Genomic DNA, 21,464 nt, shown 5'->3' with positions numbered 1-21,464 from the left:
GGGCAGCAGGAATGCCCAGGGAAGGCAGCTCCCGCAGGAGGCAAGGCCAGGCAAGTGAGTCGGTGGCAGGACCACAGCCAAGCATGGGCTGGGCCCCTGTCTGCCAGCGCTATCCTCACTGCCTGTCCCGGGGTGGGGTAGGGGGGTCTCAGGTTCAGTAGGGGCTGTGCCAGCCTCCAGGAACCTCCACCCCAAAGTTAGAGAGGGCTGGGTGGGCGTGTTGTCTTTTCCCCAGGCCTCCCGTATTAGGGCTCACAGGTCCTGCCTCCTGAACTCTCTTGCTAGGAGGAGAGGGGGTCCTCATTGATCAGCCCCTCCTGTGTGATCCGAGACCTCAGTCACACTGGGCACGGCCTCCCAGGGGGCCGTGAGCCACAGGAATATGGCTCCCTGCCCGGGAGCAGCCATCGGACGAGAACAAGAGGAAGCTGTTTGAAGAGAAGGCAGCTTGTGATTATTTTGAAGATGTTTTGGCTGTTGCCGGAGTCTTTATCTGGGGTCCCAGGGGCGTTTTCCCCTCTGCTGTTCAGAGCGTGGTGGGGAAGTGTGAGCAGCCGGGCCCTGGGGCGTCATGCGGGGCGGAGGGGCTGGGGCCTCTGCGCTGGGCCTTCTCTGCCCACGCGAGGCTCAGGGCCGCCCACTCAACCTCTTGCCCAGTGTCTCTTACTGACTTCCTCCCAGAGGCCCCGGGTTTAGGATATATTGGCGACTGCACTAGGCCTGCTTTTAACTATAAGTCATATTGCGGGAGGCTTTCTTCTCTTGGGGTCTCTGAATCCTGGGCCAGTGCTCTGATAACATCAACCAATCACCTTTCGGAAATCCTGATGATGTCATCAGGAACCAGTGAGCTGCTCAGCATCCCACAGGGCCTGGTATGGGGTGATCCCGGAAACCGCAGACAGGGCCTTCTCCCTTAGCCCAGAGCAGTGCCCACAGACGCGTTTCTGTGTCTACACCGGCTGCTGAGACAGACTTAGACCGCAGACTGCAGGGTCTGGTCAGGGTGCCTGCAGGACATTCCAGCTGTTCCCAGCACCCCAACTCGAAGTAGTCCCCCTGCAGGGATGGCGTGGCCAGGCTCCCTGCCCAGGACACCTGGCACCTGACACTGGGCACCTTCAGACCAGGCGCTTCCTCTGAAAGCCCCTGAGGCGAGTAGCAGAGGTGGTTCCATCCCTCTCAAGCTGGGAAGTGCCCCTGGGCTCAGAGCTGGCCCCGCCAGGGGCTTGTGAGGGACCCACACCCCTTGGGGTGGGGCTGGAGGCTGCTCTGGTGGGGCCGGCACTGGGGGTCGGGGCAGGAGGTGGGTTCATCCAGGGTGAGAGGTGTCTTCACTGGGAGCCGCTGGCTGGTTCTTTCCACATGAGGCCAGGACCAGTGCGCCCTGCCCGCACCGCTAGGGTTGCCCGCGCTGGCAGTGGCCCTGAGGCTTTGGGAAATTCAAGGGAAACTGAAGCCTGGGCCCAAAAAGAATCGCATGAGTTAAAGCCATAAAGGAAGTCTGGTTGAGTACAAAATGGGCTGGGCTCGCAGGGAAAATGTCTCCTCTCATTGAGCGCAGACTGTCTGTCTCGGGCGGTCCCTGCGCCCGGCCTGTGTGCCAGCTCTATACCCTCCCGGGCTTTTAGAGGAGGAAGCCACCTTGATTTCCAGTGTCCTCCTTTCCTCCTCCTCCTGAGGCAAAGATGTCAGGCTGCCTCTGCCCAAAAGAGGGCGTGGGCTGGGGAGGCAGGGGCGGTGAGGAAGCAGTAGAGGGACCATCTTAAAGTACATCTTATCGGACGCACTGACGTCAGACGAGATGCAGACACTGATGGTGCGGGCAGCGAGCCCACAGCACCTGCTTTCCTGGCAGCCTCCTCCTCCTGGGAGCGGGACATCACAGCCTCAACCCCCCACCCGGGAGCGCAGCGCAGCTCGCTTCCATCTGTCAGACGCGTAGGCTTTGAAGCCTTGTGCACAGGACCGCCTCACTATCTGAATGGCTTCCCACGTGGCGCACCAGCAGCCCAGCGTGGGCACCCCTTCCACCACATCCTCACCACGCTGGCTGCTGTCACTCTGCAGTCTGATGGGTGGGAAACGATGACATCTCATTTGGATTTTTTGCTAACGGGACTGAACCACGCCTTTATATCTAATTCATTTCTAGGTATTATCTCGTTTTTGTCCTTTGTAGTGGGATCCTTATAATTTTGAATGAACTGTGTATGTTAACCCTGACTTACCACAGTTGCTCAAGCAGGGTGCCCGGTCTGCTGTCTTTATAACTAAGGTACTTGGCGCGTGCCGGCCGTCGTTCTTTACCGTTGGTACATCTGGGAACTCTTCCCCCCAGAGATGTGATCGTCAGTCCCATTTTCTTTTTGTTCTGATTTTTTAAAATAATTAACTCTTTAGAAAATTACTAACTGAAAGAAAAAAAGAAAATTACCAACTGGTTTATTTTTTTTAAAAGGGTGAGTTAAACCCATTAAAGACACACTTATAAGAAATTATATTCACGTAGATTGCCTGAGCCCCTTGTGCAGCCTGAGAGGGGAGATGAGCGCATTTAAGTGAAAATGTCGCCGGACGCCCCTAACTGGTTTATCCTTAAGTACAAAGACAAAGCACTGGTGTTGGGTTTTTAAAAGGAAAGACACATAAAATGCATATGACATGGAAACAAATCTGACATAAAATCATAGCTCTTCCCTATGATTACATTTTTCAAATTGAGTTTTAAATTCCTGTCCAGCAAGTGAGGCCCAGTAGTGTATTACACAGGAGGACAGCGTGCATTTGGCCTTCTGTCAGGTAGTCCTGTGACTTCTGGTCTGGCGTGCCCGGCCTGGCCTCGCCTCCCACGCCTGCTCTGCCACCCACAGATCCCAGAGCTGAAGCAGGACATCAGCATCCCTGACTACTGCTGCCTGGGCGACGGGGAGGAGGAAGAGATCACCATCAACGCCTGGTTTGGGCCCCCGGGCACCGTGTCCCCCCTTCACCAGGATCCCCAGCAGAACTTCCTGGCCCAGGTGGGAGCCGCTCCAGAGCACCTGCCGCTCCGCGCCCGGCCCAGTGCTGCCTCATGGCTGCCTCCCCTCCCGCCCCTGCCTGGCTGGCCTCTCCTGCCAGAACCCTCCCCATGAGGAGCAGCTGCTCGGCCCCTGGTTTCCTGGGACCCGGAAGAGGGCAAGGGAGGGCAGCTGTGCAGCCGCCTTAGTGTTTCCTAAGCACAGGGTCCAACCGATGGGAACACGCCTCCAGCCAGGCGGATGGGTGCACAGAGCAGGTGCCCCCTGCACACCACTCGGCCCCAGCGCTTTGTGAACCTGGCAGCTCACGCCGCCTCACCAGCCCTGTGCTCTGTGGTGGGGAGGACCCACCCCTGGCGGTGGGGTTGGAGCTGGTCCACGTGAAGCACTGGGACGGTGGCTGTCACAGCACTGCCTAGCGATCGGCCACAGTGACAGGCGCTGGTCTACAGTGGACCTGGAGGGACAGACGCTGGACTCGGCACATGTGCAGCGGGGGTGGGGGTGGGGATGGGGCTGGCGGGTGGGGAGCAGCGTGGAAGGTGCAGAGAGGCAGGGAGGGGGTTCAGGGACCTGCAGTCAGTGTGGGGCAGCGGCGGGAGGTGAGGTCGCAGCCGGCTCACTGACGGGTCGCTCTCTTCCAGGTGCTCGGGAGGAAGTACATCCGCCTGTATTCCCCGCAGGAGTCCGAGGCTGTCTACCCCCATGACACGCACCTTCTGCACAACACCAGCCAGGTGGGCCCCGCGTGGCCGCGCAGCTCCTCCCCCACCGCCTGGAGACAGGCATGTGACTTGTTTGCTCCCTCCAGGTTGACGTGGAGAATCCCGACTTGGAGAAGTTCCCCAGGTTTGCGGAGGCCCCGTTCTTGTCCTGCATCCTGTCCCCGGGAGAGCTGCTGTTCATCCCCGTTAAATACTGGCATTACGTGCGGGCCCTGGACCTGAGCTTCTCCGTCAGCTTCTGGTGGGCATAGGCATGCCTTGTGCTGGCCAGGTGTGTGCAGCGAGAGCCCAGGACATTTCAGGCCGTACGGCAAGGCATGGGCATAAGGCCTGACATGTTGGGAAACGGGCTCTGAGGTTGGCGGCCTGGGTTCAAACCGGGCCCCATGGCTTAAGTGCCATGTGATTTGGGCAAGTGTGTCTCCACCTGGAAAACGGGGCACTGGTCCTCATCACAGAGGGTCTGGGAGGTGGAGCGTGTGCAGAGCCCGGACAGTCATGCTTGTCACACAGCTGTCATGACAGGGCCTCCACGCCGTAGCCTGCAGGCTCTGGAGCCAGGTGGGCATGGCCCTGGTCACGGGGAGAGTCCTTGCCAGCTTGCTGGAGAGCTCAGACCTCCGCTGGGCAATGGGAAGTCCACGGACATCCTTTTTGGTTCTTTTTATTTATTTATTTATTTTAGTCATTGATTTTGGAGAGAGGAAGGGGCGGGGGGAGAGAGAGACATCAGTTTGTTACAGATGCATTCATTGGTTGGTTCTCACATGACCGGGGATGGACCTGCAACCTTGGCACATCAGGACGACACTGCAACCAAGCTCCGTTTCCAAGCTCCGTTTCCGTGCTGTCACTGCTGAGGTGTGACCTGCCTTCGGGGAACTGCGTGGTGCATTCCCTGGGCGCCCTCCCAGGAGGCTGTTCCCAAAGCAAGAAAGCAACCCCTCGCCAGCACCGAGCAGCCCCTCCTGCCCCCCGGGGGCTCCAGCCTCCCAACTCCCAGCTCACTGCTCTCTGGGGAGAGGCCCGGATGTCAGGCTTTCCATGTACATTTATTTTGTTCATATAAATGTGTTGGTTCTGTTTGTATAAAGTAGCTTGTTGTTTGTGTTTAGCCATTAAGACTTCCCCCAGCCCTGTGACTGCAGACAGGCAGGCAGATCCCCACAGCTGACACCAGGAAGGCCCCGGGCCTGCTTGCCGTCCACGGGTCCCCCATTAGTGCCATTTATGCAGGACTGCCTGCAGGTGACACTTGTCACACCATGACCGTGAGGTAAACAGTAATCTGTTCAAACCAATCATAAAAGAAATTTTAAAAGCTTATAATAAACCTTTAAAAAAGTGGAATCTTCCCCTGGTTGGTGTGCTCAGTGGTTAGAGCACCGGCCCGAGCACTAAAGGGTTGTGAGTTCAATTCCCAGTCAAGGGCATGTACCTGGGTTGCGGGTTCGATCCTCAGTTGGAGTGCGTGTGGGAGGCAATCAGTCGGTGTATCTCTCTAAAACTCAATGGGAAAGTGTCCTTGGAAGAGGAATAACAACCAAGTTCTACAGTCTCACTAATACTCAACAATATGCAGTTAGGACAAGCTCCCAGCTACATTATAGCAGCTTGTTTAAAACTACTCTGTGTTGAGAGGAGGATGTCCTGCTGGGTTCAGCTCGACAGGCTCGCAGCAGCCCAGCCTTACACGCTCACGCCCGCCGCTGGGCCTGCTCATCCTCTTCTGGAATCCGTCCCAGGAGACAGCACACGGCGGTCGGAGACACATGCCGGTCCATACAGGTGGCGTCACCTGTAACAGCGGTGCGGAGGGAGAAGCCCCACTGTTTTCCTTTTCAGTGCACACCAGGCTCTTGGAACACTCCTGACACTTCCGCTCACCAGATTGGTGGGGGCACCAAGCAAGCCTGCGACACGAGCTGGGTGTCCTGCAGTTTACTGCGGTTCTGACATGTCTCCCGGGGGAGTGGCAGATCCCACAGGGTAGGGCTCAGTCCCACAGGCTGTTCTGGGCAGGCAGCACTCGGGCACTGAGGACAGGACAGAGCAGCAGGCTGCTCCCAGCCTCGGGCAGGCCGGCGGGGGCAGGGGAGGGGCGGTCCAATTCGTTGGCAGTAATCACGGTGCTGGAGGCTGGTGGGACCATGTGAGGTGGTCACAGGGAGGAGGAAGCATTGGACCAGGGGATTCGAGGGCGTCTGGAAGGACACACAGAAGACACAGTGTGAGCCTGGAGACGGGGGCAGCTCCTGTGTTTGGGATTGCAAGAGGCCAGGATGGGGTGAGGGCCGTGGCACAGGATAAAATCAAAGGTCATGGAGTCGAGGCCGTGCCGGCTCTGGCTGCCAGCGGCTGGGGCTCACTGGTGGCAGAAACCCAGCTCAGGCAGTTTAAGCAGAAACAGCAAAGCAGGTGAGTGGCTCCGTGACAGGGATGCTGTGGAGGAAGCCCAGGCCCAAGCTCCCTCCTGCCACACCGCTGGCCTGGCCCTGGCTTCAGTCTCTCCTCCGGCAGGTGGGTCTCCCCAGGGGAGATGACCCAGCTGGTCAGCTCCACATCCTCCAGCACCAGGACCCGAACTGAAGGCCCAGAAACCCCAGGCCACCCGGTCACTAGGAGAGGCTGGAAAGTCGGTGGTGAAAGCTGAAATGGCGGCTAATGTAACTGGCCAAGGAGATTGAACTTGATCACAAAGGTCTCAGGGTTTCAGAGATTTGAGCAGAGACTTGGAATAAACACAGGAAAGCTGGCTGGTGGCAGGGAGGCAGGCGGTGGAGCTAATGTGGTGAGTGAGCTCAGGTGGGCAGTGTGCACGGAGGACGGCCAACGCCAGAGCTAAAGAATGTGGAGTCGAGCTCTGAGCAACTGCCTGTGAGGATTTCCTCCCCTCTCTGGCATCATTAATAGTTACTCACCTAATTCTTCACATGAAGAATTTCCAGCAAATAGCACCACTGAAGGTAGTGAGGCATGGCAGCTGCTGGCCATGGAGGAGCGTAACTCGGGCGTCTCGAGCGGAACTCGCCCTTCACAGGGGAGGGCGGCTGCGGCTCCAGCTTCCGCCACGGGCCCAGCCTTCACAGCTGCCCGCTCCTGCTCTGAGCCGCTGTGGAAGAACAGCGGTTCACCTGGAATGTGATTCTAAAGACAGGGACCAGAGGAGAGATCATTCAAACCTGACGTGGCCCTAGCCGGTTCGGCTCAATCGATAAAGCATTGGCCTGCGGACTGAAGGGTCCTGGGTTTGATTCCAGTCCAGGGCACATGCCCAGGTTGCAGGCTTGATCCCTAGTAGGGGGCGTGCAGGAGTCAGCCAATCAATGATTCTCATCATTGATGTTTCTATCTCTCCCTCTCTGAAATAAAATTATATATATATATGTGTGTGTGTGTGTGTGTGTGTGTGTGTATTGAAAAAACTGACATGGAGGCCTGCCTACCTCAAGCAAACGCCCCTTGTCAGATGGGCGTGTCCTCTGGGCAAGGCTCCAACGTCGCCTAGATATGCAGTTAGAATTGAGATCAGCTTGGGGGAAAGTGCCAAACTGCTGTTCCCTGAGCCCAGGGCAGGTGCTGGCACGAGGACCCACTGCCCGCCCATCGGACAGGACTGAGCCGGATAAGGCCCCTCCCGTGGTGGTTCCCACTGTCCTGGGGGCCCGTGAGGACAGTGACAATGGGATCGTGCCGAGTGATGAGTGCGATGCAGACAACAGAACAGGGTCACAAGTTAAAATGTGACAAGGGAAGGGTTGGTGGGGACATGAAGGAGCTCCAAGAGCAGGTGCAACGGTCCTGAGGCAGGAAAGTGTCGGTCGTGGGTGAGGAGGAGCCGGTGCAAGGGGGGCAGCGGGAGAATGGCAGGTGGGCAGGGGCCTGGCTACAGCTGCAGAGGGAAGGACGGGGCTAAGCCAGGGAGGCAGGCGGGCTGCGTGTTGCTGTGTGAGAAGGGCCTGAAAGGAAGACAGAAAATCCGAAGAGCAGGGAGTGTCGGTCCAGTCAGTAACTCCCGAGCGACTGTCAGGGGCCACAGAGCAGAGGACAGGCTGCGCAGGGAGTGGGCAGGGCCATCACAGCCGCCGTGAGTGCCAGGCAAGGACTTGGGGTTTTGTGTTCGGGTTTTGGGTGGGCCGGGCCCAGAGTCCGCAGGAAGTGCAGGTTGGTATGAGCCCAGGGGAGACTGGTAGCAGGAGGGCCAGTGTCCCCGCAGCAAGGAGCTCGGCTCCTGGGTCACAGTTAGGACTCAGCTGCACCTGCAGGAAGACCCTGCCTCCCCTGGCGGCTCAGACCAGCCACCTGCCAGGACAAAAGAGCTGCCCTGCCCCCACTCCGGGGGTCGGTTTGCTCTTAGCCCCGGCGTCTAGTCTCCCTTCTTCATGGTTTGCATTTGGGAGACTACCTTTCCCGGGAGAGCAGCCTCGCAGTCCTGGAGGGCCAGCCCTGGGGCTGCATCCTGAGGATGACCGAAACTGCTGGGGTTCATTTACGGTGGCAACAGTGCCATGTGACAGGAGTGACTCTTACCACCCGGGCTTTTCTGGACTGTTCTCCTGCCTTCCCCACGTCTCTGCAAGCTCCCTCATTCCCTCCCAAAAGTCCTGCAGCCGCCGGGATGGCGCCTGTTCCTGCCTGACACAACTGAACCCGCAACCCAGTCAGTCATGGGCACCCACAGGCCTCTGCCAATCGGCTGGCACGTGCCTTGTGAGGACTGGGCAGGACCCCAGCTGGCTCACAGAGCTCAGCCTTCTCACTGCCTGGGAGGCTGGCATGAGGGTCCGGACACAGGACTGCGCTGGGAGGGTGAGCCTCCCACCAGCAGGTGTCATCCGTCCACTCCTAGTGCCCGCTTCACTGGTTTATGGAGGGGACCAGGCAGAGCACCCTGCCTTCCCCGATGGAGGCCTCCCCACCCACTCGGTGCCCACAGTTCACTCTCTGCCTGGTAACAGCACCTGCAGTTTGCTCAGCCATGTGGTTTCTGAGGGGCTGCTCCCAGGTCCATAGGTGAGCCCCAGGTGGTAATGCCAATTGGACCATCCGTCCCCGCCTCTGCGAGTATCCGATCGGAGCTGTAAACCATGAGGATGTTTGCCGAGTGGGGGAGGCACTAACAGACCCCCTCTTCCTGCTGACACCGGGGGGTGGGGGCCTGGGTGCTCGGTGCCCTCGGAACACCGGGTCGAGCCTCTCCGGAGGCCCCTCTGGCCCAGGCCTTCCTTGTTTAAACCAGTTGGAGCTGGGTTTTCTGTCCGACTAACAGGGTCCTGACTGACACCGAGGGGAAGGAAGACAGGAACTGAAATTGCGTGGCAAGTGTGATGACCCAGGGAGTGACGCCCAGCCAAGACCTAAAGGGGGGCAGGTGCCAGCAGGCACAGGCAGGCTCCGAGGAAGGAGGTTCGGGCAGGGGGACAAGGCAAAGGCTCAGAGGGAGGAGCAGGACCTCGCTCAGGAACCGGGAGGAATGCTGCCCCGCTGAAAAGGGGGGAAGGAAAGGCCATGAGATGCGCAAGGGCCTCATCATCTGGGCCCGTGAGTCCTGTGTGCCTGGACCCGAGTCCTGTCAGCAGTCACCGGGGTCTTTAGCAGGGGCGCCAGGCTGATTGGCATCATGGGACGGTCACTGGTAGAAAAGATGGAGCAGGTGGGCCGCTTGGAGCCAGGAGCAGTGAGGAGCTGGTGCAGAGGGGAGGTGGGGGAGGGACCTGGCCCAGGGCAGCCGTGGGGGGCTGAGGGCCACCTGGCAGGTGGGCAGCCAGGTGTCATGACAGGTTTGATGCAGGAGGCCAGGGAGGAGGAGGCACCGAGGCCAAACCCCCAGTTCAGGGCTGGGGCAGCTGATGGGCAGGGCTGCCAGGCACTGAGCCGGGACAGAAGAGCCCACTGAGGAGAGTACCTTCAGCCGAGCCTGCAGGCTACATGCCCATTTGGGCCAGTTGCATCATGGGCCAGAGCAGAGTCCAGACCATGGGGAGGTCAAGGCCAAGGCCCTCACCAGTCCAGGTCTGGCTGGCCAGTGCTGGTGGGACAAGTAACCAAAGCTGGAGAGTGATGGCGAGGCCACCCTGAGCAAGGACAGTGGGCCCCCTGGGCCGGCGCTGTGGCACCTCCCCCGCTGGGACCCGACCCAGGGCTCCCGTATCAGAGAGCTCCGGAAGACCTGATCGGCCAGGACGCACTTCCCACAGACAGGCGCGTAACACAGAAGGGGCCGCGGTGAAGTAAGTTTTATTTCAAACCTGCTAATAAGGGAAAATAAAGCTCGGAGGAGGTGACGCGTGTGAACCTCGAGGCACGGGGTCTTCCAGCCAGGCCGCAGCACCCGCTAGTGCTGCCTGGGCCGCAGGGACTTCCTGCTGGGTTTGGAGAGTCCAGCCCCCCGCTCCTTCTCGGGGTCGAAGACTTCTACACACAGAGAACACCGGAGGACACTGAATGGCAGGGCTGGCTGCACTCCTGACAACAGCCACGTTCCCAGCTACACGTGACGTGCCCGGGACCCTGTCCTGACAGTGCTCACTGCTAACCCTCCACCCACTGTGAGGACGGGGAGTGAGCCCGGTGACACGTGCACCACCCGAGGGAGCTGCTGGGAGAGAGCCTCGTCTAGACCAGGACCCATGTGCCTGGGGCTTTCTAGTGAGTTCCAGGGAGCCTCTGAACTGCGCACACCAGGAGCCCCGCTGACCACAGAGCCCACTGCATGGGGGGTCCCGGCCCTGCTGATGCAGACCCCACATGCGCCCCACCTCCCAGGGCCCCTCCCACAGGCCAGGAGAGCCCAGGAGCCTCAGGGACACCAACCTGGGATCTCGTGGGGCCAGTAGTCGTTACAGTTGGGGCAGCGCGGCTCGGAATTCGACTGGAAATACTTGGCCACACAAGGTAAGTGCATCCTGATCCCACAGGTCTCACAGCTCTGACCCTGAAACAAGAACGGACAGCTTGGAGCCTCGTTCGCACCTCCGCGCACACACCTGCAGGAGACTGTCCGGCTCACTACATGTTTGTCTTCCAAACCCCAGATGAATGATAATCATCCCAAAGTCCTTGGTGCAATGGGTTGATTAAAGAATTCCAACGAACGCAGCTCAAGACTACAGGCCAGGGCAGGCAGTGGTGGCTGGCAGGCCCCGCAGAGCAGCAAGGGCACCCCGAAACTCAGCTCCCTGCACGTGTAGGCCTCGTATCCTGCGGGTGGATGTGATACAACTTTTCAGAAAGCACAGGGCAATGTATTTCAAACACTTAAAAAAACACCTACACTCTCTGTCCCAGGAATTCCATCTCCAGGGATTCAGCCAAAGGCAGCAATCACCGGGCACCCAAGGGGGCAGGCTCATCAGAGTGCAGTTAGCGCTGCACAAAGATAAACATGAACGAGGAGGAGCCCTAAGTCCAGCACTGGCTCAGCGGCTGGGAAGCCCCACAAAGTCCACTGTGTAAAACCAGCAACGGGCACGGGAGGACGGTCCCCACACAACAGCCGAGATGACAGGAACACGGCCGACCTCTGACCTCCTCCTGGAGAAAATACAGTCAAGAGCCCTGGGACCAGCAGAGGGCCAGGCGCTGCGTTCATGGGGTCGTCCAGACACCTCTGAGGAGAGGCCCTCCTGCTCACATCGGGGGTGACGGCAATGCCAGAGGCCGGGGCCCGTGGAGTTCAGTGAGGTGCCCTCAGAGCGCCGGGGCCGCGCACCCAGTGGGGAGCCCCACAGTGGCACCTGGATGAGGAGGCCGTGGCAGATGTTGCAGATCTTCACGGCGTCGGGGTACGTCTCCCGGATGTGCTGCTCCATCTCCAGGATGGCCCGGGTGTGCAGGGTGAACTCGCCTTCCTTCTGCAGGGACACAACGGGGCAGCATCTCTTAGGCCACCGCACAGCAGCCTCCCCGCTGGTATCCTGTTCGCTCTGAGCCACACGGCTCAAGGCCCAGAGGCACAAAGGCCCGATGCCCTCAGCACTGCGGGTGCACCAGCCCCGGCCCACGTGTCCACGCTGGCCCCTCAGCAGCGCCCCCAGTGGGAACCTAGGCAAAGACCGAAAGAAATCGAGGACCCCAAGCCCTCACATTTTCTTAGCACCTCACTCATGCCTAGACAGACGAGTCACGAGTCTGCACAGCAGCCCACCTACAATGGGGCCGACCAGGAAGGGAGACAATCTCCCCAAGGGGTGAACTCAAGACAGCCCCCCCTCACTCCCTGGAAGCATACCAGGTGCCTCCCAGCACTGCTGCCTGGAGCCTCCACAGAGACCAAGATCACGTCCGGCCACATCACCTTACAGACAAAGCTGGGAACTGTGCCAACAGGGCAGGGGCAGGCCCCAAGTCACACTGTGGTGGCACTGGGGGGGCGGGGCGGGCCTCCCCGGTCCCAGGTCCAGACACAGTCCACACGCCATGTGACCTAAAATCCCTGGGAACACCAGGAAGTGCGGGAAACCCGAGGAAAGAGCTCAGCTGGCCTGTCACCAAGTTACAGGGAAGAGGCGGCTGGCTGAGGGGGACCAGTTCAGAGGCAAATGGCACCGAAGCCCCTGTAAGTTTATCTTGATTCATAAAGTCAACCAATGAACTGGGATGTGCTCTGTTGACCATTTTGTTACGTCTGAGCCTGGCCTCTGATGGGAGAAGGAGGCGCCTTGCCAGAAGGTGCCCCTGAAGACGGACGCCTCCACATCATCCCCAAGGGCCCCTGCACTTCTGCTACTTTCTAATTTTTACAACAAGCAAGAGCAATTTCTCTCACTTCGGACATTAAGCACCCCCACCCCAGCTCCTGCCCCAGGAAATGGTGTGCTTGTGTGACCAAGCCAGGAAGCGCATTCACGCCACTCCGGCCACCACAGTGGCCCCAGTGACCACACAGAGGGAGACGGCCCACGGGTGCAGAGCATCAGGCCGAAGAGCTGGCTGCAGGGGCGCTGTGCCTCAGGTGTTGTGGGCATAGTCCTGTTGCTGTTTCCTTCTCAAAAGCTCCCAAATCCATATGGAGTCCCTGTCCACAGCCACCACCCACCCACCTCACTCCGCCTAACTGCACTCAGCCCCCTCGTGCCCCTCTGCAGCACCCTGAGCTGTGCAGGGCACAGCCTTGTCTCTGCCTCGACCCGTCAAGGCTGCCCCGTTCTTACTGAAGAGCCGACCCGTCACCATCGCGCAGGCTCACTGTGTCCCGCGTCCCCCTCACGCCTGCGCTCAGCACGCTCTGGCCTCCGCTCCTTGAGCACCTGTCCCCTCGGGGCACCGGGCCTTTGCAGAGGCTGCTCCTCCAGCCCTGGGTAAGCTTCCCCACCCCAGCTGCCTCCCGCAGCCTGCAGCTCGTGCCAGTCCTCAGCGCGGGCAGGCGCCTTTGTTAACGTTATAATGACACCACGTTTGCTTTCTATCTGCAAGTACTTCAGGGAGATGGCTGACTCATTTCTGGGCTCTTTCCCTCCACCCCCGGCCATGAGCCCCTGAGAGCATGAGCCGGTCTGCTTTGCTCCTCCGCGTCCCAGCACTGCAGTGACCAGCCCTCACCCCATGAGAAACATCTGAGGGGAGACAAGTGGACCTTGTTCAGCTGAGTTGGGCTCGAACCATGTGTACGAAACACCTGCTACATGCCTGAAACTGCCCAGTGCTCATTCGTGACCTTCCTCAGCCCTGTGGGCGTGTCACAGGGAGGGCCGTGTCGGGTGCCCAGGCAGGTGCCCAGGCCCTCCAGGGAAGACCACACAAAGTGACCTCCAATGCCTTGCATCTGACCACCCCACCCAGGGCCTCGGACAGGCCGCACAGCCGCCAGCGCACCTCCATGCCCAATAGAGGGCCGCACAGGGCACAGGAGCAGGACTCCCCAGCACTAGAGTCCTCTGTAGTAATGAATGCGAGGTGTCCACAAGTGTGTCTGTGAGGGCCCATTCTGAGGTGTCCCTCTGATTGCAGTGCTGCCCCAGGAAGGCTGGTTGGGGGCCAGCCAGCACCCCCAGGCCCCAGCTGCTCCTCCACAGCTCATAGAGGGGGTGCTGTGGTGAACTGGGCAAGAGCGGAGCCTGTCTTTTGTGGGAAGAGAATGGAAGCATCAGTTCTGTTCATCAGTAGAACCAGACATGGCTGTCTAGAAGCTGCAGTCTGATCCTCGCACAGACTCCCCACGCCTCAAGCTGGTCTGTGTGTCCTCGTCAGGACAGTGCTCACCATGACAATGAAGGCAGTTCCTCTGGGAGCCCATCTCCGGGCCCCTGACACACACCACTCATTCCGTCCTTCGCAGCCCTGAGGTGGATCCTATACTCCCTCTTACACACGCAGAACTCGAGGTCACCGGGCCATGATGCAGGCCCAGACCTGACACTGCACCTGTGCTCTTCACCGCTGTACACACTGCCTGCAGCCCACAAACCTGGGTGCAACCCCTGGCTCTGCCACCGGCTGTGGCCCCTGGACAGATCGCATGTGGGCATCAAAGCAGATGAGGGCCCTGGAAGGACATCAGCTGGATACAATCGGGTTCTGAAGGAAACAGTATGAATTCTAAAAAGGGAGCCACGCTAGCTGGGAGCCCACGGGGCAGAGTACCTCAATCAGCCACTTGTTTTGTACGAACTTCTGCAGCACCTGCTCAGCTTCCTTCTTCCGCATCTTCTTGCCTTTAAGTTGATCAACCACATTCAAAATATTTGTGGAAGAGGCAAAGCCAGTTTCTGAGTCAATAATCAGTTCCAACTGGAATAAACAGCAGGTATCACATTCATCTATTAAGTTGGCAAACACAAGTTTTAAGCAGGGATACCAATCCTGGTGGGGGAGGGGGGCTAGTAAAACTACTCATATCACAGGCAGAGCTGCACACCGGTACAGTCCTTCAGGAAAACAATCTCATCACATGCATCAAAAGCCATAAACTGCCTGGCCAGTGGCTCAGCTGGTTGAGCACTGTCCTGTGCACCAAAGAGTGGCTGTTCAATTCCCAGTCAGGGCACATACCCAGGTTGTGAGTTCGATCTCCAGTTCTCTAGTTGGGGTTGTATGAGAGGCAACCGATTGATATTTCTCTCTCTCTCTTTCTCTCTCTCTCTCTCTCTCTCTCTCTCTCTCTCCTCCTTCCTTCCTCTCTCTAAAATTCATTTAAAAATAAATTAAAAAGCCATAATCATGTTCACTCCTTCTAACTCAACAGTCACTCTTGTAACACTGTCCCAAATAAATCCTCTCAATGCTCCCAAATCGAAGAGGGTCACCTCACCTCTCATGTCCCTACCTCCCCGAAGATGGAGAAGCTGAAAAATGGATGAGTGAGTAAATGAAGCTGCACCCCTACAGCTCAAAGGTGGCCAGGCCCCCAAGGCTGCCTGACTGGCAGGCTGGAGCCAGGCAGGGCAGAAAAGCAGAGCCCGGGTGGGCTGGAAGAGCGCAAGCTTGGGAGCCGCAGAAGCACTGTGGACCCAGGCGGGGGAGGCTGACAGGCGAGCAGCCCGACACAGGGCGGAGTCGCTGGGGAGAGGCTTCCTGCACACACAGGTATGTAGGGTGTCTCAGAGCCTGGTCCTCAAGCCTGGCTGCTGACTGTCCCCAGAGGAGGCTTAGAAAGGAATGAGTCTAGGACTCTGTCCTCAGGGACCTGGATTGGATAGACCTGTTGTGAGGCCCAATGTCGAAATTATTTTTACCGACCCAGTTACTGTAATGTGCACCCAGGGCTGAGAACCGTCTTACTCAGCTACTCTGCCAGGTGAGTGAAATGAGGACTGAGTAACCAGCTCCGAAGCAGGGCATGCAGAGCAGCGCCGCTCCATGTAAATGAGCCAAGGGTCTGGGTGAGGACGGGATGAGGCCTTCCTAGCAAGCTCCCCGGTGCTGCTGCTGCTGGCGGTCCCAAACCGCATGCCCGTGCCTGCAGTGAGGCTTGTTCACCTACATCACACGCCCATGAGGCCCGACGCTCGTCAGGGGTCAGACCTGGGCCAGCCCTCTCCCAGGCAGCCTCGGTGGCCTCCCCACCATCACGGGGCAGCTGTAAATTCGGGGTGGGCGCTCACTGGCATCCCCCTGCGAAGGCTTTCTTGGGCAGCAATGGCGGTGGCCCCTGAAGACTGCAGTTTCCATTTCTAATGATGAAGGCTTCCCATAAGAAGCTTGGCTGGTGGGAGTCCCTATTACTTACAGCCTTTCTAAACAAATCCAGTTCGTTCTCTGCAAAATCTGAGGCCATTTTGGAGATCGCAGTTGTTGCAAGATTCACCTAAAAAAACAAGTCAGCATGACAGTCAGGCTGTGCCTTCACTTGTCAGCTAATGCACTTGCTGGTGCTCCCTCCCAGCAATGAGGACCTATGTCAGTGATGGCGAACCTTTTGAGCTCGGCGTGTCAGCATTTTGAAAAATCCTACTTTTTAAAGGAGCAAGAGTCAGTCTGGTGACATGCAGGGGACATGGCACTTCAGACAGAGGGGAGAGCATAAGTAAAAAGAGTAAAAACAGAGGAGAGGACAGCACCGTGATGGCGAACCTTTTGAGCTCGGCGTGTCAGCATTTTGCAAAACCCTAACTTAACTCTGGTGCCGTGTCACATATAGAAATTTTTTGATATTTGCAACCATAGTAAAACAAAGATTTCTATTTTTGATATTTATTTTATATATTTAAATGCCATTTAACAAAGAAAAATCAACCAAAAAGATGAGTTTGCGTGTCACCTCTGACACGCGTGTCATAGGTTCGCCATCACTGACCTATGTCCAGGCCCTGTGGGCCACAACGATGGATTCGTAACCAGTCTGATATTACAGACATAAATCTTTAGCTCAGTCAACATGTTTAATTCTCAAAGATTTGAGAACTCCAGAAGTTGTACAATATTTTCCAAACTCAAGATACATCTGGAAGACCTGTCTGCATACTCCTGGAGCTTCACATGCACAAGCACTGAGCAGGGCCGTAAAGAGGTCTGACCCACCGTTTAAACTGCATTTCCAGTTATTTGACTCCACACCCCTTTCTTCCCTGGTACAGAGTTTGGGAAACCGTGCACTGGAGTCTGTGTGTGTGGGCCTGACTGATAGGAGCCTGGTCTCCTTTGATTGGCCCAAGACAGTTCCCTGGCCAAACAGGGGGGCTTGTCAGCTTCTCCCACCTCTCCTTCACCTTGTTCCCTAGCTAGGAGGGAAAATCTAAAAACAGGAGGCTCCAAATGGGCTCAATCCGTTGTGCCCCACACCTTTTCTTTCCACAGTTCCTAAGTCTTGTTCCAAATGAAGAGCATTTTATCCCTTTAATGCTAATATTCCATACATTTGAGTGACTTCTTGCAGAACACGGTCAACAAACAAAACAAAGTCAAATGCATCCCACTGGGGCAGTGAGGCGAGCACTGAGGGCAAGAGTCCAGGTGCAGGTTCTGGTCACCCCGCCCTGATAAGAGCAGGGGGTTCTATAGAGACCACAGGCCTGGGGAGCACAGAGCGGGCTGGGTCGGGAGGTGGCAGGGCTCAGCCATCTGTCTGTCTCCCTCCTGTCTCAGAGCCCTTGTTGAGGCGGGTCACCCTCGTTCTTCCCCAGGAGGCACCGGGCAGTTGTCTCAGTCCCAGTTCCTCACAAATGCCACTAGAGGGCTCTGTCTGGCACTTACCAGCGCATAAATGGGTCTCCCGTCATCTTCGGTGACTCCTTTCTTTATCTCAATATACAAGGACTCCAAGACACTGTTAATGTTGTGGATGAAGTCCTCCAACTTCTCCACAGGAGCGTTGCCTAGAAATAAACAGACAAGGGGGAGGGGGTGTGCTTCATCAAACGTGTGTCAACCTGAACGGCAGAGCAAAGCCAGAAACGGGCAAAGGCCCCAGCCTCTCTGGTGAATGTGGCTTCTTTCTTCCTGGTCTGTTCGGAGAGACAACGGGTCCTGGGAGGTAGAAAGGCCCAGGAACAGGTATCTGAACCTGCTGTGGTCTTTCTGTCTTTGCTCACAGCCCCAGCCTGCTTTCCCACACAGCTCCCTGATGCCCAATACCGTCCCCACATGGCACCTCGCACACCCTTGTGTGCCCAGAACCTGTGCTGAGCACCTGCTACACGCAACTCACAGCCCAGCTCCCCACCTCGTCCCAGCTCCCTACACAAAGCCCCTGTCCCTGAATATCCTCACAAACGCGTGGGTGCGACAGTGAAGAACAGCAGCTAGGGGTACAAACAGCAGCTCACACCGAGCATTCCCAACAGATGCCCTGATCCCAGCGTTCTGCACACAGTAATTCACTGACCCTGCCAACAGCCCGCCGAGCCGGCACTACCATCCTCCCCCCAGATGCGGAGAGGGGGCTGATGCCGCAAGCATCACACCATCAGGCACGTGAAAGCAGCCAGGCTGACTGCTCTCCCACCTCCACGTTGCCAACAGCGGGCGCACAGCCCAGAGACTACAAGAAGGCAGCTACTACTGGCAGGGCCCATCAGCCCATCAGAGGAGGGGATGGACAGAGCGCCAGGTGGGGCCACCCAACCCAGTATTGCAGGGGTCTGGGGTGAGTGGAAAGCGGAGAGCCTGGGAGGGAAGAAGGGCCGATGAGGCTGCAGTGGAAGCAGGAGCCAGATGGCACAGGGCCCTGCGGGCAGGGGAGCGTGTGACCTTCCTCCTGTGGGCAATGGGGAGCCTTTCAGAGTTGGAAGCAGGATGGTCAGGGTCACCTTTCCTCTTCGTACCATTTATACTATGACACATTTTAAAACCAAGAGTATGTATTACTCTTTTCACTTATTTCAATAATCAATTGAACTTCCAGTCAAGATGGCAGCTTAAACAGTACTCACCTCCTCCCACAATCACATCATAATTACAACTCAACGACAGAGCAACCATCATTCAGAACTACCTGAAATCGGGCTGGGTGGAACTTCTACAACTAGAGATTTAAAGAAGCAGCCACATTGAGACTAGCAGGAGGGGCAGAGGTGTGGAATGAGTTGGTCCCACACCCACATGTGGTGGATAAAAATCGAGAGGGCTATCTCAGCTGTGGAGGTTCCCCCTCAGGAATGAGGGTCCCAGCCCCACACCAGGCCCCCCAGCCTAGGATTCCAGTGCCAGGAAGATAAGTCCCCAAAACTTCTGGCTATAAAACCAGCAAGGATTGTGGCTGAGTGAGACAGAGGGCTGCTAGAGTCCCAGGCAATTCCTCTTAAAAGGGCACACGCACAGACTTACCCAGACTCACTCGCTCTGAGCTCCAGCTCTGGGGCAGCAGCTTGAAAGGCGTCAGAGACATATGGGAGGAACTGAATTGTCCAGCATCAGGGCGAGAGCTGGAGGGGCAGCTTTCTCCCAGACAGAAGTGCTGGCAGAGGCCACTGTTCCTCTGATGAGCCCTTCCCTCCCAGAGACAGCAGGCTGTGCCATATCTGAGATTCCCTGAGGCCCCGCCCCACCCAACTTTGGGGCCCACCCACGCTGTTTCCCAGTGGCTTTTCCATATGAATAGCCTCTCTTGGCTCATGCTTCAGATTTTCCTAAAATCTCAAATAAGCAGCATTTGGCCTGAGCAAGCCCCATACCTCTTACTAAGTGGCCCAGGCCCAGCCCTAACAGCAGTCAGCCTTGGCTCACAGGTTGGCCTTCCCAGGGCACCTTCAAGCCCCATACAAGTAGCAGCCATCTGCAGATTGCTTTATAGCTCATGCCAGATGACCCTGGGCAGAACACAGGCAGTGGCTGACCTTAGCCTGCACATCCCAGGAGGCCTCAGAGCCAGCGCACCCAGTGGACAGTTTCAGATCACATCAAAGCACCACCACCCAACCACCTTCACAAGCGACAGTTAAGTGGCAGATTCGGTGGAAACCAGAGACCTGCTGAAGTAAGTCCTGATCTGTGGGGTGGACCCCTGCACAGCTAATCCTCCATGGTGGTCAGAAGTCAGTGGTCTGTGGTCGCAGTCAGTCCTTGCAGCTGATTGGCCCAGGGGTAAATCCCTCCCATTGATGTACCAACAGCAATCAAGGCTCAACTACAAGAGGAGGGTGTATACAGTCCCCACAGGAGGTGCACCTCGAGTGCCCAGCTTGGGTGGGTGATCAGGAAGGCTGGGGCACTGGACCCTTCAGGACACCTACTACATTACACCACTCTCTCAAGCCTGGGAGACGTGGCAACTCTAATACATAGAAGCAAACAGAGGGAGGCTGCCAAAAGGAGGAGACAAAGAAACACGTCCCAAATGAAAAAACAGAATAAAACTCCATAAAAAGAACTAAACAAAATGGAGACAAGCAGTCTACTAGATTAAACACTGGTTATAAAGATGCTCCATGAACTTAGTGAGAACCTTAACAACACAAAAAAGGACCAGTCAAAAATGAAGGATACACTAACTGAAATGAAGAATAATTTACAGGGAAGCAACAGTAGAGAAGATGGAGCTGAGAATCAAACCTGCAATTTGGAGTAAAAGGAAGCAAAAAACACCCAATCAGAACAGCAAAAAGAAAAAGAGTTTTACAGAAGAGGATAGTGTAAGGAGCCTCTGGAACAACTTCAAGCGTACCAACATCTGCATCATGAGGGTGCAAGAAGGAGAAGAGAGAGAGCAAGAAATTGAAAACCTATTTGAAAAAATAATGACAGAAAACGTCCTTAACTTGGTGAAGAAAATAGACATCCAAGTCCAGGAATCGCAGAGTCCCAAACAAGATGAACCCAAAGAGGCCTACACCAAGACACATCACAAGTGAATATAAAAGACAAAGAGATTCTTAGAAGCAGCAAGAGAAAAGCAGTTAGTTACCTACAAGGAAGTTCCCATAAGATTGTCAGCTGGTTTCTCAAAAGAAACTATGCAGGCCAGAAGGGAGTGGCAAGAAATACAACGGAACCTCGGTTCCCAAACTTAATTCATTCCAGAAGGCTGTTCTAGAAGTGATTTGTTTGAAAACCAAATCATTTCTTCCCATTAGAAAAAATGTAAATTGAATTACTCCATTCCAGACCCCCAAATGATTCCCTGTTTTAACCTTTCTCAATTGCAGGTGATCATTGTTTCGTGAGCACTTTCACAGCCTTAGCAACATCAGCACTCTTGATGGCCTCTTTATGTTTTAAAATTGTGCTGAGAGTCGATTTTGCCATGCCATCCTTGATAGCCAGATCAGACACACACAAACACCTCTATCATACTCAGCAATTATGTTTTCCTTTTTTTAAAAAAAAAATCCTCACCCAGGGATATTTTTCCCATTGATTTTTAGAGAGAGTGGAAAGGAGGGTGGGAGGGGAAGAGAAAGAGAGAAAGAGAGAGAGAGAGATCAACTCGAGAGAGACACATCAGTCAGTTGCCTCCTGCATGCGCCCCGGAGGTCATGGATCGAACCTGCAACCCAGTACATGCCCTTGACTTGGAATCAAAGCTGCGACTCCTTGGTGCACAGGCCAGTGCTCTAACCACTGGGGACACCAGCCAGAGTGCAAATATTTCTTTTTAAGCTCTATCACTGTTCTCTCAACTTTCCTTTTCACTTTGCTGCTACCACTAACCTCCTTAGGACCCATGGCGAGTTACTGTAGGTATTTAATAACAACAATAAGCAGCAACAAAAAGCAAAAGAACATGAAAATAATCACAGAACAATTTCCTGAGATGTTAATAATGTGAGGTTTAGCAATAAACTGACTTATACTCACGCATTCTCTCCTTTGTTGCCTGAGACACGTGACTGATCACATAGCT

General features: G+C 56.3%; 2 protein-coding genes across 7 annotated transcripts in view; one reads left to right on the top strand and one right to left on the bottom strand.

Moving 5' to 3' along the window:
* The window catches only part of KDM8 (lysine (K)-specific demethylase 8), a 24,642-nt gene extending 19,548 nt beyond the window's left edge, over positions 1-5,094 (top strand). For 3 of the 6 annotated variants that reach the window (XM_014529851.1, XM_014529849.1, XM_014529853.1), the window contains 3 exons: positions 2,874-3,023; positions 3,668-4,019; positions 4,552-5,094. In XM_014529851.1, coding sequence (XP_014385337.1) covers positions 2,874-3,023; positions 3,668-3,970 — 453 coding nt within the window. In that variant the 3' untranslated portion in view covers positions 3,971-4,019; positions 4,552-5,094. The remainder of the gene's footprint in view (positions 1-2,873; positions 3,024-3,667; positions 4,020-4,551) is intronic. The other 3 variants (XM_014529850.1, XM_005882087.2, XM_014529852.1) reach the window with 2 other exon arrangements.
* A 4,876-nt stretch (positions 5,095-9,970) lies between these two features.
* NSMCE1 (NSE1 homolog, SMC5-SMC6 complex component) overlaps positions 9,971-21,464 on the bottom strand; it is a 28,551-nt gene continuing 17,057 nt past the window's right edge. Inside the window, exons 3-8 of the mRNA XM_005882083.2 lie at positions 17,378-17,499; positions 15,915-15,992; positions 14,330-14,476; positions 11,485-11,601; positions 10,562-10,682; positions 9,971-10,162 (exon numbers count right to left, since the gene is read on the bottom strand). Coding sequence (XP_005882145.1) covers positions 10,083-10,162; positions 10,562-10,682; positions 11,485-11,601; positions 14,330-14,476; positions 15,915-15,992; positions 17,378-17,499 — 665 coding nt within the window. The 3' untranslated portion in view covers positions 9,971-10,082. The remainder of the gene's footprint in view (positions 10,163-10,561; positions 10,683-11,484; positions 11,602-14,329; positions 14,477-15,914; positions 15,993-17,377; positions 17,500-21,464) is intronic.

The sequence above is a fragment of the Myotis brandtii genome, unplaced genomic scaffold (genome assembly GCF_000412655.1).
Source record: "Myotis brandtii unplaced genomic scaffold, ASM41265v1 scaffold698, whole genome shotgun sequence".
Classification (NCBI taxonomy): domain Eukaryota; kingdom Metazoa; phylum Chordata; class Mammalia; order Chiroptera; family Vespertilionidae; genus Myotis; species Myotis brandtii.
This window is presented reverse-complemented; position numbering and strand designations above follow the sequence as displayed.